The 16,748-nt window shown below is 38.8% G+C and overlaps 1 protein-coding gene across 1 annotated transcript in view; it reads left to right on the top strand.

The window, feature by feature from the left end:
• The window catches only part of mmp15b (matrix metallopeptidase 15b), a 44,165-nt gene extending 28,150 nt beyond the window's left edge, over positions 1 to 16,015 (top strand). The window contains exons 7-10 of the mRNA XM_067457148.1: positions 3,130 to 3,268; positions 6,980 to 7,130; positions 8,874 to 8,992; positions 10,336 to 16,015. Coding sequence (XP_067313249.1) covers positions 3,130 to 3,268; positions 6,980 to 7,130; positions 8,874 to 8,992; positions 10,336 to 10,823 — 897 coding nt within the window. The 3' untranslated portion in view covers positions 10,824 to 16,015. The remainder of the gene's footprint in view (positions 1 to 3,129; positions 3,269 to 6,979; positions 7,131 to 8,873; positions 8,993 to 10,335) is intronic.
• The last annotated feature ends 733 nt before the right edge of the window (positions 16,016 to 16,748 follow it).

Here is a 16,748-nt window from a genome sequence, read left to right as displayed (position 1 = left end):
AAGCTATTGGTGAAAGTTTTTTAAATGCTAAATCACAATGTTGCACAAACCATAAGGCAAAACCTTTCCGTTTGGTATCATTGGACTCGGTAAGATTCAGGATTCTAAGAAAATGATTCCCTTTAAAATAAATCAACCAGATGTAAGGTTATAATTGTACAAAACATGAAACTAGCTCGAACTGTTGGTCTGATTGACTTCAAAATGTACTTGCATTGTCTTTGTCTCAATTGCTATCATAGTCCATTATGACATTGATCTTGAAAAACATGATTTTAATTCAAATCATGTAATATCAGTCATTTTATTTAAAAAGGATCAAAAAGATCCAAAGGTGTAACTGCAATGGTTAATTTTATTTCTAGATGTGGCTAGCTGTAAGCATGCTGCACCTTAGCACAGTTTGTTGGAAAATATTTATACGTTTCTTCTTCAGGTGTTAATGTTTAGCTGGCCGCAGTAGTCAAGTTATCCATTACTCAACAATCAGATGCCCTTGAGTAAAGGACCACTCCCTAGTTATCTACATGTCTCAAACACAGGTTCTTGAAAGAAGGCCTTTGCTCATGTAACGATACTAATAGTTAACTCATGCAAGATTGTGTTCCTCCATGCGAGAACAAGAAGCACGTGTGTCTGTTTGTGATGAGGTGTTGGGGCTGAGGAAGGGGTGGGGAGAAAGCAGGATAAATTTAGAGCGTGTTGGCCGCGGACCCGGCTCTGGTTTTAATTTGGGATTGGTTTGGAACATTCTGAAGGTCCTGGTGGAGAGCCAGAGTGTGCGTAAAGGATACACTGAGTTTATGTACATGATCACTATTACTGCCTAGAATGTAGTATTCTTGCAGTAAAATATCCAAAAACCACTAGGCCAGTGTTATATATTTTGTTCAGTTGAGTAGGCCTACTTACAATATCCCAAATATTTCCACCTATTTGTAAATTGTGAGAAAATTGCTATTTTAACTAAGGACCGGGACGTGTCAGCACAGCGTTTGAGGGAGTCGCCTGTTTTATTCTGCAGAAGCGCTTTACTTATAGCAGTGTGAACATGTCACAGCAGCGCCGAGCGAACGCACAGAGTAATGTCATTACATCATTTTAAACACACTTAAATGTATCTAATATGATAAACAGAGCTGCTTAACCTCATACTCATGACCGGAAAAGCAGAAATAGTGTGCGCGCCCGGCGACTGTGTTCTGTCCCGTCATAATAAAAGTCCCGGTGCTCGTGAGCCGTGTGTTTGTTTAACAATCGCTCCAGCGGCCGTGCTCAGCTCCACAACACTCGGTCCTGCTCTGCTTTACACTACAGTAACGTTAATAACCGCATCCATGAACATGATTTCTGCCCGTGCCCTATTTTCCACCGGCTGGTGAAGACCACATGTCCCAAGATGCTGCGTTCAAACTTGGTGTCATCAAACTACGCCTTTTTTTTTGTATAGAGGCCCTCCAGTGGACGGAAAGTTGCATAGTGCACCTTTAAGGCCCTGGGGCGTATTACAGAAACTTTCTATCTTAGGTCTTAATTTAAGATATGATAAGTTCATTTAGGATCTTTCACAATTTCGTATTACAGAAGCAAATCTTAACTTGATTTAGGATTCTTATCCTATCTTACAAAATCATCTTATCTGTAGTTAAGAAACCTTAAACTGCTCAATCGAGTTCGGTAATCAAATGTCAGGTCTGTTACCAAGCAACCAACAGCACGCAAACTGCTTCTGAGGTAAACCACAGTCTATGAGGTAAATCCTATGGGTAAACCTAAAATCAAAATGGAGAAACAACGGCATGCTTTTAATTCCAGTGCGGCAGAAATGTAAATTTTGATAAGCTCCATTGAAAAGTTAAACCCTGTTTTATGCAACAACAAAAAAAAGTATACAAAAACGTTTGATATTCGCAAATGTAAAGACCAAAGACAATGTAGTTACATACAACATTGGTATACATTTCTAACTTCAATAGCATTTGAATGGAATGACTTACAGTGTCAAAACTAACTGTAAAGTGTTCATCTAGGTCTCAGCTATGATGCACACCTTTTACATATTCCGTTCAAATGCTATTAAAGTTAGAAATGTGTAGGTATACCAATGGCATATGTAACTTTAGAGACAGTACTTAAATTTGCGAATATCGAACGTCCAGCGTCAAAGCAACTTTATGCCAGTAAAGAATGACTGGTAGGCCAATGCTCCGTGACGGCTCGTTGGTCTCTGTAATGTTGGTCGCAATTTGTCAACTAACTGCTAAATCATGTGTCCTGGGAGTCTGTAATTATTTACGAGTACTTTATCATCAAAGCACAGCACATTCTCTGGGTCCTCCAAAAGTCTCTCCACCATCAAAATGTCACTGCTCTTCATCTAATACATGTAACGCTCTCTTAAAAAAGGATTTTTGTTCTGTGATTTTTACCGCTGGTTTCAAAAAGGTTTAAAGTTAGGACACCAGTGGGGTTGTCCTAAAGTTAAGACAGCTTTTAGGATTTTTTTTGCAGAGTTAGGATGCTTCTGTAATACCCATTTCCTATCCATGATAAGATTATGCACTTAAGAAATGTCATTCTATAATAGCCTTTGTCCTAAATGTGGTCCTAACTGAAATTGCCATGGTTACCTTACCAAACAGGTAAGATAGGATTCTAAAGATAAGATATTTATGTAATATGCCCCCTGATATGCAGTTCATTCTTAGAAGAATATACCTTTGCAGGGGTATACTGTTATCTAACAACACTGCTGAGAGCGACATTTAGATGAATATGTAAATATGTGCTGTGTGCTTTCCTCTCAATAGCAGAATAAACACAGCAGTGAGAAAACAGCTGTTAAGAAAGCATCTGATCCTAGCGATGTGGAAGTTTGAACCAGCTCTTTCGATACTTCAGTCAAGTCAGGTTTATTTAGCATACAGTAGATTGCTTTAAAGCAGTAGCTTTTCAGTATCAAACATAAAGTCAGTGTCATTTTTAATTACAAGTAAAACTTCAGTTTCTACAAGAAAGCGGCTCTCCAATGTGTTTATGTTTTTAGTCATGACATCTGACCTCGGTGGGATGAATTCACAACAATCATCAACTGTTCACTGATTCTGAATTTTTTTATTGCTTCCTTAGGGTCGCTGGTTCTGGAGAGTGAGGAGGAATAGAGTGCTGGATAACTACCCGATGCCAATCGGACACTTCTGGAGGGGTTTGCCGGGAGACATTGATGCCGCGTATGAAAGGCATGATGGCCGATTTGTGTTTTTCAAAGGTATTTTCCCTTTCTTACTACTCTTGAAAACTGATATAGCTCGTGCTGTAAAAGTTATTATAGACCATAAAAATGTTATATTCTTGAGAGAAATTATTGCCCAGGCTGGCAGAATTACTTAACATTGAAGTGCTTTTTACATTAGCCATTGATTTTGACATTTGTCATTTAGTACAGGAAGTGTCCTTGATTTCCCTTGGCCACTTATATGTGAGTCTGATGGATTTTACAGGTAGAGTTTCAGAGACATTGCTTTTTGTTTTATATATGGGTTTAAGGTAAATGGACTATAATTCTGGAGATTGACCATACATTTTGCAAAGAAAGCAAAACAGTGATTGCTTTAACTCATATTAGCCTCACTTCAATCGAGACTCAACTATAAGAATTTTTGCAGTTTTTATTATTATTATTATTATTATTATTATCATTATTATTTGCAGCTAAAAAATATAGTTTTATTACATTAGTAACAAGAAAAGATACTCTTTTAATGAAAATGCTAAACTTTATTTTTCTGGCATCTAAATATTTTTAGCTAGGGATGCGCTGATATGAACATTTTGGCCAATGCTGATAACCAATAATTATTTATATTTGAAAGCAGATAACTGATATATTGGCTGATAAATCTAAATCCACATTTTTATATAATTTTTGAGAGCCTGATGATAACATTAAAACAAACTGATATATTGTGCATCGCTTTTTTAGCATGTTGTATTATTTGAAAATTACACATTTTACTAATAGCAAGGCCAGAAAAAAAGTTTGCGGTAGTTCACTGTCCCCACCACCAAAAATATTACATTGTGTAGTATTGTTAATTTTTACGTCCGATTTTACATTACATCATTTTAAGGTTAAAATTAGTTGATTGTGCTACTACCAAATTTATGTCAGATTTATACAAATATTTTTAGTTAAAAATGTTCCTAAAAATGATTGAAAAGCTAACTCGCTTCCAGGTTTTGGGGTATAAAAAATATGTCAACCCTGGACCACTTAAGTCCAACAACATCCATGCTATCATCATGTGAATCATATAAACAGTGTCAATGAAAATCTCTCTGGTGCAAAAGTCAACCTGCCAGAAACTTGTTAACTGTTATTATCAAGCCCTGCCAATAGATTGAAATCAAAAAAGTTTCCCACATTAGTTATCCACATCAACACCCTGCGTCCCTGAAACAGGCATCTAATGACTTCCTACTGAAGATTTCTGTGAAGATGAATGTGCATGTGCTGTACTTGAGGAAAGCTGGCTCTCATAAGGAAACTCTGTAGGGCAAGTGATGTCATTGGCAAGGCCCTTTTAAATTTGGATTTCTGCCATTCGAGAAAATCGGGAGACCGAAAATCTTGGGGAGCAACATCTGTTCTTTGTGAGGCGAGGCCATTGCGTCAGCTAGCGGTTCTAGCAGATGCTGACAGCAACGGTTGGACTTGGATAAGGGCCCGTTGAATCAAACGGGTCCATGAGGATGGTGCCTCAGTGTCTGCCATACTGTAAAATAATAAAAAACTGAAGCTTATCCCAATGTTTCTGTAACGGCTCCATGCGATGCTCATTCTGTCATCACTTCAACCGCTAAAATGTGGGATTCGAACCAAACCCACATTGTTGGTGCATCATTTTCAGTGTTGTCATGCAGTTATATGTGTTATAATAGAGAGTAAACGACATCCGTAGTTGAGTGCTGGAGACTGTGTCAAAGGTTGGAAAGTCCCTGTACATGCACCATATAATCCTGTTACCCACTGAGTGCTGCTGCCTCCCCCTTCTTGTCTTTCTGCTTCCTTACCATTGTTTTCAACCTCTGTTCTCTTTTTTCAAGGTCATTTTTTAACTTTTGATTTCTAGCGCTTAGCCAATATACAGGGCCGTCCCAAATATGGTTCCCCTCAGGCCGTTTGTGTTTGTGGTTCTGAGTTTAATTTATTGACATAGGACTCACGTTTAAAGGGATAGTTCACTTTAAAATGAAAATTCTGTCATCCTTTACTCACCCTCAAGTTGTTTGAAACCTGTATGAATTTCTTTCTTCAGCTGAACACAAGGGAAGATATTTTGAAGAATGTCAGTAACCAAACAGTTAACTGGAGCCATTGACTTCCATAGTATTTTTTTTCCTACTATGGAAGTCAATGGCTTCAGTTACTGACATTCTTCAAAAAATATTCCCTTGTGTTCAGCTGAAGAAAGAAATTCATACAAGTTTCAAACAACTTGAGGGTGAGTAAAGGATGACAGAATTTTCATTTTAAATGGAACTATCCCTTTAATTTTCATCCTTACATCTACTATTATATAATATATATAATATTTATGTCAGTGAATAAATACATATGCCAACAATTAATGTTTGTATGTCATAATCAGGGCTTTACACCCACCAACCCGCCAAATGTGTGTGTGTTTCAGCAGTGTTGTGTAACGCAGTCACTCCTACAAGCCACTTTGTTGGGTGGATATGTATATATAACATATACATTTTTCAATTGTAATCTGAAAGGTATCTGAAATAATAAACTAAGTGCAATGTAGTGTCTCTCATCATCTCTCTGACAGCGAGTGACGCACAAACCCGCCTCCACTCACTCATTCTCTTCATTTGCTCTGGATGAATATTGTTAGTGTTACAGGGCTTGAATTTCAGCATGGGATTGCACGTATTGTGCATAATTTTACTCATTCCATTCCTCTTTAAATGTTTTTTTTTTCCCCACTAATTATTGCTCTTAAACAGTTAAATACACTATATAATAAATATGTAAAAATGCCTTCTTGACAAATATTCACGTAAAAACAGTCAGTTTTCAGTGAATGCAAACACTTGAGAAAGAAAACGCATGTGTAACAGTATAATGGATCCGTGCGTCATGTCTTAAAGTGACAGCAGCCTAATATTCCTGCTGCCAAATTATAAGATACTATTAAAAATATCTATATGTCAGCTTTTCCCCCATAGTATGGATGTCAAAATTGTGGTCAGTGAAGATGCTGAGTTGCTAGTAATTTTGGAAAACCACTAGCCACAGTGGCTGCTGAGCTAAAAAAGTTAGTGTCAAGACCTGGTTATAATTGTCTGGTGGTAGAACTTTTGTTTGGGGTGTCAGAGGTTTTGGATTCTAATCTGCCCTTATATAGTTAATTTTTTCTCACTAATTAAAACCATGTTCATCAGTGGTCTTGAATCAAAAGTGGGGACATGTCTGCATGCATTTTTTTATTTCACCGGGACAAATACAGCTTTTTTGCAACAATGTTAAGCAATCAATCAAAGTGCTCATCTGTAAATAATGAGCCATAAGAAAATATTGTTGCTTTCTGCCACTGCAAACTGCAGTAATGAACACTCTTGATTTCAAAAACACATTCCGGCACCAGATCATCTCTTATTTAACAAACAACGAAAATACTCTGCTAGGCTACTGGAGATACAGTTCAATTCTGCGAGATGTTTCACAAAGTGGTGGGAACAATATCGACCCTGGCAAAAAGTGGTGTCCAATCTGTCCCACCTATGCCGGGTTATTCAAGGGGTGGCGATATATAAACCTCATATGATGGCAAATGAGACGAACGTAAAACTGCTGCAATAAAATAACCCCTGAAGCATTTAATACAATATTTATTAAAATTTCACAAAAAGTTTTGGACTATCACTACTAATTCTCTTTCTCTCTCTTTGTGACATCCACCTGTAGGAAGTCAGTACTGGTTGTTCAGGGAAGCCAACCTGGAGCCCGGTTACCCTCAAGAACTGATGGATTATGGCAGAGACATCCCATATGACAAGATAGATACAGCCATCTGGTGGGAACCCTCTGGCTTCACTTACTTCTTCAAAGGAGACTGGTGAGGGGATAGTCTTATTTTTTGTTCCATAGATAGCTCTGCCGCTAATGTTTGTCTAATCGTTTCCTTGAGCTGTTTTGTATAATAATCCCTGCCTTGACGCACCAAGCCTTCAAACCTAGGCGAGATGCAGCGAAGCAAGCCAACAACACAGTCAGCTTTCGTCACCACTAGGTCTTTTTATTGTCGGCTTGGTGTGTCACAGCCTTTACTGACCCAGTCTTAACATTGTTCTCGGGTGGTCTGATGAAAAGTGGTCCACTGAGAGAGGCTAATGTTTACTCCTGGTATTAATATGTCTCACATGCTTCTTCAATGACCATCCCAGATTGAATTTCAACGAGGGGGGGGGGGGGGGGGGGGGTTATTTTGTGACTACATATAACCATTTTCCAATAAATGGGTCGACGGCACAAATTCATACACGATGAATTGAACACACCTCTTCTATGATATAATTTCAACGTCTAAATAAAACAAATATATAATTTTAATATTTTTGAAGGAGCATAAAGTCAAAAATTTCAGGGTGAACTCTCCTGATGTCATAATGGGAAAAATATCCCTCATGAATAGAATTTAGAAGAAGAGTAGGTTCAATTAATATTTTATTATAATTACGTAGAGACAAAAACCCGGCTGCTTTATTACTATGCTTATTGATGATAAATCTCTTAAAACATCACGTCATTGTACCTCTTTATGGCAAGGCAAAGTTAGTTTATATTGTAAAATTAGGTGTGAATTTTTATTTTTTATTTTATTCCCCAAAATATAAAATAAAAAAAATAATTAAGAATGAATTGCACATGATAGTTGTAATTTATGATGATGATGATGAGGATGATGATGATGATGATGATGATGATGATGATGATGATGATGATGATGATGATGATGATGATGATGATGATGATGATGATAACAATAATAAAAATAAAAATAAAAACATTTTATGAATTGTATAATTTTATAAATATTTCATGTTTGTAAAAAATATAAAATTACTATAAAATAATGCTTAAGATCTGACCACTCACATGTGTTCAAGGTTTAAATTCAAATGTTATTATTACTTTTTACTTTGTTAAAATTTTAGTTGAAATTGGGATTAAAAAAAATCTACACTATATCAAAAATCCATGTACATATTTTTTATTTATTTATCTGTTAACTTTTAAAATCATAGGTAACACTTTAAAATAAGGTTTCATTATTTAACTACATGTTAACATGAAGCAATAATGAACTGCACTTATACAGCATTTCTACATCTTAGTTTATTTCAACATTTATTAATACATTTAATAAAAAGTTGTATTTGCTCACATTGGTTAAAGCACTGTGAATGAACATGAACAAACAATGAACAACTGCATTTTTATTAACTTTAACATTAACAAAGATTGACAAATACAGTAATAAATGTATCGTTCATGGTAAGTAGAAACTATTTAATTTATTAACTAATGTTAACAAATGAAACATTTTTGTAAAGTGTTACCAAGTCATTCATAGCAGGCAGTTTAAAGCTCTTGATTTGGGACAATGAAAACGTCCTGCAGTGTTTGTCTTGAATTAGCATTTCTGATAAAAATGCAAAGCGGGCAAACTGAAAGTGGTGTGCACTAATGATCTGATCACCTGAGGCGGATGTTAATATCATGTGTAAATGGGGTCTTTGTGCTTTTGCTGAAATGGTTGCATCAAGGAAAGCATTGAACTGTGTTTGATAAACCACAGGTACTGGCGCTTTAATGAGCAATCCAGAGCCGCGGATCAGGACTACCCTAAGCCAATTAGTGTGTGGGGCACTTCTGTGCCGTCTTCTCCCAAGGGGGCTTTCCTGAGCGATGATGGAGGTGAGTGAGTGAAATGCTGTGTGGGGTTGAGGGGCCATCTAGAGCCTGTCACCATAATGTACAGGATGGATGGGGATCAATCAGACGGTGGAACAAAGGAAGTGAGAGAAAGTAATGAATGAAATGTCATTTGAGAAAATAATGTAATATAGCATCACTGAAAGCACTTTCCCATTTAAATGAATGTTCCTGCAAGTCAAACTATATTGACAGGATCTGTGGCATGATCTCGATTACTATAGATATTCATTTTGTCAACCAAAAAATTAAAATTGCCATAATTTACTCACTCTCATGTAGCTTTAAACCTGTGGCTTTCTTTATTCTGTGGAACTAGGGCAGCTTGATATATTGTTTTAACATCGATGTCAGGTATAGGGATCGTAGTTGATCCGTATGGATCCACCACGGTTCGAAACGCATGTGATTCTTGGATTAATTGCAAAGTTTAACCATCATAAAGCAAAAGTTTATAATTTGCACATTTTAGGTCCTGTCAGTTTATACATTCATTCAGTTTTAAACCACTGAGGCACAAGATGCACCTAATTTCATTCTCTTCTATGTCTTTTTGTGCTTGAAACACACAAAATGCCCGTCTCTGCAAGTATCCCCATAAACAGTACAAAAACGGGGAAAGAAAATAGATGCCTATTCTTATACTGGATCCGTGCATTCTGTCTTAAAGTGACAGCAGCCTATATTCCTGCTGCGTTCTGTCATTTAATGTTAATAAAACAACAAAAGACAAAGAGAAAATCACTTTTGTAGCTTTAACAAAAAGTGATATACTAAATACTGTTAGAATTACCTGAAAAAACATGAAGCACTGCTTATTTAATTTGTATCTTTGTTCTGTTTTATTTATCAATACTTGTAATTTCTAGGCAGACACACTCCCCTACAAAATCACCCCAATAATTCTTGAATGATTAATTCTTTCCATTTATATTGGAATATATATCGCAGAAAAACTAAATATTGCAACGTCAGTTTTTCCAATATTGTGCAGCCCTATGTGGAACACAAACTATATTTTGAAGATTTTTGGTAACTAATCCATTTTGGTTGGTGGACAATGGACAATTACAACAAGCATTTTCTGTAAAGCTGCTTTAAAGCAATATTATTTGTGTGTGTGTGTGTGTGTGTGTGTGTGTGTGCGTGCGTGCGTGCATGTGTGTTTGCAGCCAGAACTGAAATGTGTATTATGTGCATTGTTTATTTCCAATCAGTCAGTGTATAAAGTAATGTCCCGATAAGCTAAATTAAGTTTTTATGTAATGTCCAGTGATTCACTCAACACATTTTTCACTTTCCAACTTTGTTTGTCTCTCACACAGCATATACATACTTCTACAAGGGTACAAAGTACTGGAAATTTGACAACCACAGAATGACGAGCGAGCCGGGCTACCCAAAGTCCATTCTTAGAGACTTCATGGGCTGTAATGTGGACCTTGATCCTGATAGAGACACCGACGTGGACCCGGGACGCAAATGGCCTGATCGGCCACCCTTCAACCCAGATGTTGGCCGAGACAAAGACAAAGACAAGGACAAGGACAAAGACAAAGACAAGGACAAAGAGAGAGACAACACCAATGACGTTAACTCTAAAGAAGAGACGGAAGAGAAAAAGAATGATGTGGATGTGGTTCTGAAGATAGATGAAACACAGCGCACCATGAACATCATCATGGTGACGGTACCCCTGGTCCTGGTGCTGTGCATCTTGGGACTGATCTATGCCATTATCAACACACTACAGAGGAAAGGAGCACCCAAGTATTTAGTGCACTGCAGACGTTCACTGCAGGACTGGGTTTAACCAATCAGAACGACCTCCGATCCCTGTTCTGCCCTTCCATTTCACATACCCAAAAACATTGCACACACAAAACACCAACATAAACATGATTACACGCACACATACAGATACTGACACACACTCACACCTTCATGTTCACCCTTCTTTTCCTTTCCCATGGTGCTTTCCTAACATGTCGTCTAGTCTATTTATATCAGAAAGTTTGCACATTGATTTTGTCGTTGGGTTTTCCTTTTCATATTTTATTTTGTTGTTTTGGGGAATTTCTTAACTTCTGTTTTTAAGATGTCACAATATAGATCTTCAATCACTGCATAAGGGATTGGATCACTGCGGGAAGTCTTGCAGAGCAAAAAGAGGAAACGAAAAGTGGAGAAAGGAATATCTCTCTTAGGAATATTTCTGCATCATTTCTCCTTTTCTCAGGACTCTCAGCTTTGGTTTTCCAACTGCCGGGCAAGTCATAATACGTCATCATAAAGACCATAAGGACTGTGGCTGCTTCTATCATAACTTTTTCTATAATATGTTGATATATTGCGGGTCCAAAAGTCTGAGACCACAAGGAAAGTCTGGGATTGGGAATCTAATTTAAACCTTAAAAATGCCAGGAAGTTTCAGGATTTCTGTCAAAGCAAAGTTCAAACTGTCATTCTAATAATATTTTTTAATGTAGAAAACATTTATTGCATTAAAAAAAATGAAAAATTGTCAACTAGTGGTCTCTGACTTTTCGACCTTCCTTTTTTGAAGTCATTTCACAAGCAACTGGACCTGGTTATTCAACCGGACAACCAATTGTGTTTGATTTGAACTTTACCTGCTATTTCTTTTGGTGTCATAAAATAGGGACTTTTCTCAAAATTTAGCTTGCTTAGTGCGGCCAAGCCCCTTGATTTAACAACTGTGCCTTTTTTTAATCATGTTTTATGTGGTTCCGTCCAGCCCTCCTGACTTATTTCTTGCAAGCTGCTGTGTTTCTATCTCCAACAATGCCGAGATACTGTGGCGATTATACTTTTTATTGTCTGAGCAGCATAATGTTTCGGTTGGTTTCATTTAGGGGGTTTGAAAAAACTTGAGGCATCATACAGATTGCTGGTGCTGGAGCCATTTGCTGAGTGAATATTTATATAATAGCTTTACATTGTTCAATCAAATGAAAATATGAAAAATAGAACTATAAAATACATACCACTAGCGTACACCAATTTAAAATTCGAAAAAAGCTTATTGGGCCCAATTATAAATAAAAGCCTTAGTAGGGGCTCACTGTTGTAGGGAATGTTAGGTAATAGTGTAATTTAAAAAAACAGCAGGGGGTGAAACCTATTGGAAAACCCAATGCTCTCCCTACCAAAGAAATATCACACTGGGGTGGGCTGAGACGAGAGGGGTAGAAGCAGGGACAACTGTGAGTTCAAAAGGAAAGGGTTCAGATGCAGAAACCTTATATCTTAAGTCTTTGCGAAAGGGCTTATCGTGTGCTGGTAGAGTCTGAACTGGATTGTATTACAGCAATGGGGATATTTTAGGGGTGGGGGTGTTATAAACAAACAGTCAGGAGTGGGATAAACACTTTGCAAGCTCCCTCTCGAAGGGACAAAAGTATGTGGTCCTGTATGTTTTAGCTAAATTTCTGAGTTGCATTATCAGAATTGCCTGAAGGGGGCGCTATATCAGAAATTAATGCAAACGTAATGGAGAATTCACTTACAAACAAGGAATCTTTTTTTCTTTTTCAATGGCCAGATATTCAGTTATTGTCTGGAAGCAACAGTTTGGGAATCTTGCTGAGCAAGTTTTAGTTGAACTGTTGACATGTTTCTAGCTAGCTAACATTTAATGAAACTTGACATTTGAAGGTAACTCCATTGAACCATTTGAATACAAGTGCACGTTAAGCGTATCCGACGAGAACGTGCACTTGGGCTGCATTGGCATTGGTGCATTGCTTGGAGTATATTTTTGGCCTAAGCCTGAGCCGCTTGGTAGATAGCGTGTTGTAGCAATGCCATCCCTGTATGAGAGCGTGTTGGCACACATTGCCAGGGTCCACTGCCAGTTATTTTTGGAGCGCATTCCTTGACCAGCAGAGGAAACAGGATCCCTGTTTCATTCACAACCTATTCATGCTGATGTGATCTTCTAGGCAAAGTAGGCAAATTAGGCAAGTTTCCGAACAGCGCAAGATATAACTGCTGTCGGGTAGGTCTGTGTTTGCTTTCTGTAGTGTTTGCTTAGTCTTGTGTCTAACCTACATAAACACAGCTAGTATACTAGGACACGGAAGGCATTGAAAAACAAACCACCACCACTTTTTTAAAGTGCCTCTGACAAAATCTAAGTCATTTACCCTTCGCAATCAGCCAGAGAGTACCTTCTTTTTGTAGTGGAAGCGGTCGACATAGAGGAGTGAACGAAAGTGAGTGGCATTATAAATATTGCCCTGTCAGACAAGGTAGAGCAGAAAGCACTTTGATAAATATTATTGGAAGAGTAGAGGAGACACAGGACAGTCATGATCGGAATGCTGTCACTGATGAATCCCACCGAATACCGTTGCCAGGCGATCCGCCCCTCCCCGCGGTGCTCCTGTCGTCCGAGGAGATTTGGAGGAGAGTTAATCAGACATAAAAGCTCTTCCGTCCCTCCCCGGACGCCCTTTACCTTCTCCTCCACTCGCCCAGATCAATGAGGAATACATAAACAGGCTTGAAGGATATCTGAAACGCTCACTCTCAGGGGCTCACTCAGGCCTTATTCCCGTCTTGTTCCCACTACACTACATTCTTTGTTTTATTTTAATACTCCTTTATGGCATTTTTCCATAATCTGCCATTCTTTTTGGACACAACCATGTTGGTTATGCAATGGAAATTTGGAGTCAGAATCATTTACATATTTTTAAATTGGTTAATCATTTAGTATGGTATTAAAGGCCAGGCCATAGTTCTTTGAGATCCTTGGGTACACATATTTGAAGCCCCATCCATCTTATTTCCTACCCTGGTGGTGGACTGCTCACCACCCCATAAGGTCAGCAAATGTTGTATTCGCTGAGGTGATCAGCGCCCTAGTGGTCAGTCTGGGCAGTATTCACTGAGACACTAGTGGTCCATTCGATCTGTATTAACTGAGGGCATTGTCAGAGGGGTGTCATGTCCCACTATATGCATCCGGAGCCCTAGTGGTCATCCCTAGTGGTCATGTCCCACTGTATGCGCCCGGGGCCCTAATTGTCATCCCTAGTGGTCATGTCCCACTATATGCGCCCGGAGCCCTAGTGGTCTTGTCCCCCTGTATGCACTCAGGGGCCTTAGTGGTTAGATGTAGTTGTCATCCCTAGTGGTCATGTCCCACTATATTTGACTGGAGCCCTAGTGGTTGGACCTAGTTGTCATCCCTAGTGGTCATGTCCCACAATATGCGCTGGGTACTCCGGGGCCCTAGTGGTCATGTCTCACTGTATGTGCCCGTTTGCCAAGTGCCCTAATAGTTGGACCTAGTGGTCATGTCCCACTATGTGCTGGGTGGCCCGGGGTTAATGGTCATGTCCCGCTGTAGGCCCCCAGGGCCTAAGTGGTTGGACCTGGCAGCCATCCCTTGTGACCATGTCCCACTATACATGGGTAGTGGCTCAGGGCCCTAGTGGTCATGTCCCACCATATGGGCCTGGGGCCCTAGTGGTCATCCCTAGTGGTCATGTCCCACTATATGTGCAGTGTGGCCTGGGGCCCTAGTGGTCATCTCCCATTGTATGTGCCTGAGGGCCAAGGGCCTTGGTGGTCAGCTCTAGCTGTATACATCAAGGATCCTTGTGATGAGTCCCCTTTGGCAGTCCTTGGGAACTGGCACCACTGGTTCGGTCCATAATTCAGGCCACGATCACTGTACTATGGTACCATCAGAGTAAGGCTGTAAGGGTTGTCTAGTATGCGTAAAACTGTATTAATGATTATGTTTGTTTCTACACTGTTTTTGTCTTTCTTTCTTTTTAAGAGATAATAAGGGTGACTATTGTGGTAGACAATGACTGACGAATAATCAAAGCAGTCTGTTTATTTGTTAGTATGTTAGTACGTAGACTTTAAGGTGTAATATTTTCACCGTCATCTCAAATCAACTCTTGGCCAAGTTTAGGACTGGCTCTTATAACAATGGCCCCTCTCTCCTGCTGCATTATTGTCCAGCACATTGCTTCTGGCCAACAGGAAGACAGACTGGGCCCTCAGCCAGGGCCACAAAGCTTCCTCCCACCGGCCCTCACACTAGCATTGCATACTAACAACAGCCTCTGTTCAGTGTGAATCATGGACGTTGACCGTTTCGGTCACACCGTTCCTATAAATGCAGCTCAGGACCACTGCTATTTTATGCAATGATGGGTTTTTCATCACAGTTAAGTAGAGTTTGACCACCCAGTGACGCTACATATGCTGTGTGACTTGTCTCTTCTCTCTGTGTTTATGTACAGTATATTCTCCTGATATAAACTTGAGCTCTGATCAGAGGTGCCTCTAAGAACATCCGTCCACACCACACTTATTAACCAGCTGCAGTTATTAGACTGCAATCATTGTTGACTTAATGAATAAATAGCCAAAAAATGATTGAGACAATATGTTGTTGAATCATCTGAGCAGAATAAGACGGTGTGTTTGCTCTTGCCTGCATTATTCTGTGTCAAGAGTAGATTCAATATCAAATCAGCCCTGCTGTGTGACAATGCGTCCAGGCATGCACACTGTCTTGAAGGGAATCTCACTTTACTTATTGAGCCTTACAGAAATATGCTGTTTAAAACTAGACAAAGCATTTCAGACAAAATATGCAGTAGTAGCAAATCACTAACATTTAAAGCAATGCTGTTAATGTGCACAAGGTTGTGCTGCAGTGTTTTCTTAAACACCTCATCGTCTTTATTAATGATGGTCAAATTAAAATTAGATGGTCATGTGTTCAGTTAATATTTTTCTTAATATTATATTAAATTTGGTCATTTTTAATATTGTAAATAGTACCTTTTCAATATTTTTTTTTTTTTTTTTGGTTTTTACCTTGTTAATAACATTCCGATTTGTGTTTTTGATTTTTTTCTTATGTAGAAACTGAGGATTTTATACATTTGTGTTTGTTCACATCTTCTGAGTGTTTAACAATCCATGCTGGACATGTAAACCGTAATAAAAGAAAAAAAAGATGTAAAAGAATCAAGTCTCTGTTTTCTGTTCGGGTTCCACAGTTACTTCTCCAAAAGATACAGTAGGCCAAACATGTCTTCTCAAAGTAAACATGAAATCCAAATTGATTTAATGTACTTACTTTACACACATTCCTGGTCTTGTGCATAATTCAACACCTAAGTTAAATGGGTTGCAAACACAATGTCATGTTGACTTTAAACCTTTCATAAAATGAGCAAATACTTGTATGCATGAAAAATCATTGTTTCCCTTTCTAATGTTTATTGTGGTGGTTGCCTTTCATGGTTGCCCATGTTTTGTACAGTGCAGACCTCCAGGGATCTCCACTGTAAACAAGCCTCATCCTTCCCAACCCCCATCGCTGGGCTCTCCTCTCTCCCAGGAGAAAGATCAGGTCCCTGAATCAGTCTGCACTTCCTCTCCCTCAGGAAAGAGCAGGGCCGCATGGGCCATGGGAGATGGGCGGAATATTTATAGTTGCTGAAATACAAAGAAAAAAGAGCACACAGATGATCGAAGCATGAATAACAGGTGCCACCACCAAATGTACTGTACGAATCCAAGGAGAAACAAATCAGAAGTGTGCACAGTTTTCTGTGCAGGAAGCTTTATGGATCATTGCCAGTTTCACAACCCCACTTTGAACCACCATGGTTGTGGACCACCTAGATCAGGATTGCCCAATCCTGTTCCTGCAGATCTACCAGATCCAACAAAC

Source organism: Pseudorasbora parva, chromosome 1, assembly GCF_024679245.1.
Source record: "Pseudorasbora parva isolate DD20220531a chromosome 1, ASM2467924v1, whole genome shotgun sequence".
Lineage (NCBI taxonomy): Eukaryota > Metazoa > Chordata > Actinopteri > Cypriniformes > Gobionidae > Pseudorasbora > Pseudorasbora parva.
Note: the sequence above shows the minus strand (reverse complement) of the source record. Positions and strands in the feature narration are given on the sequence as shown.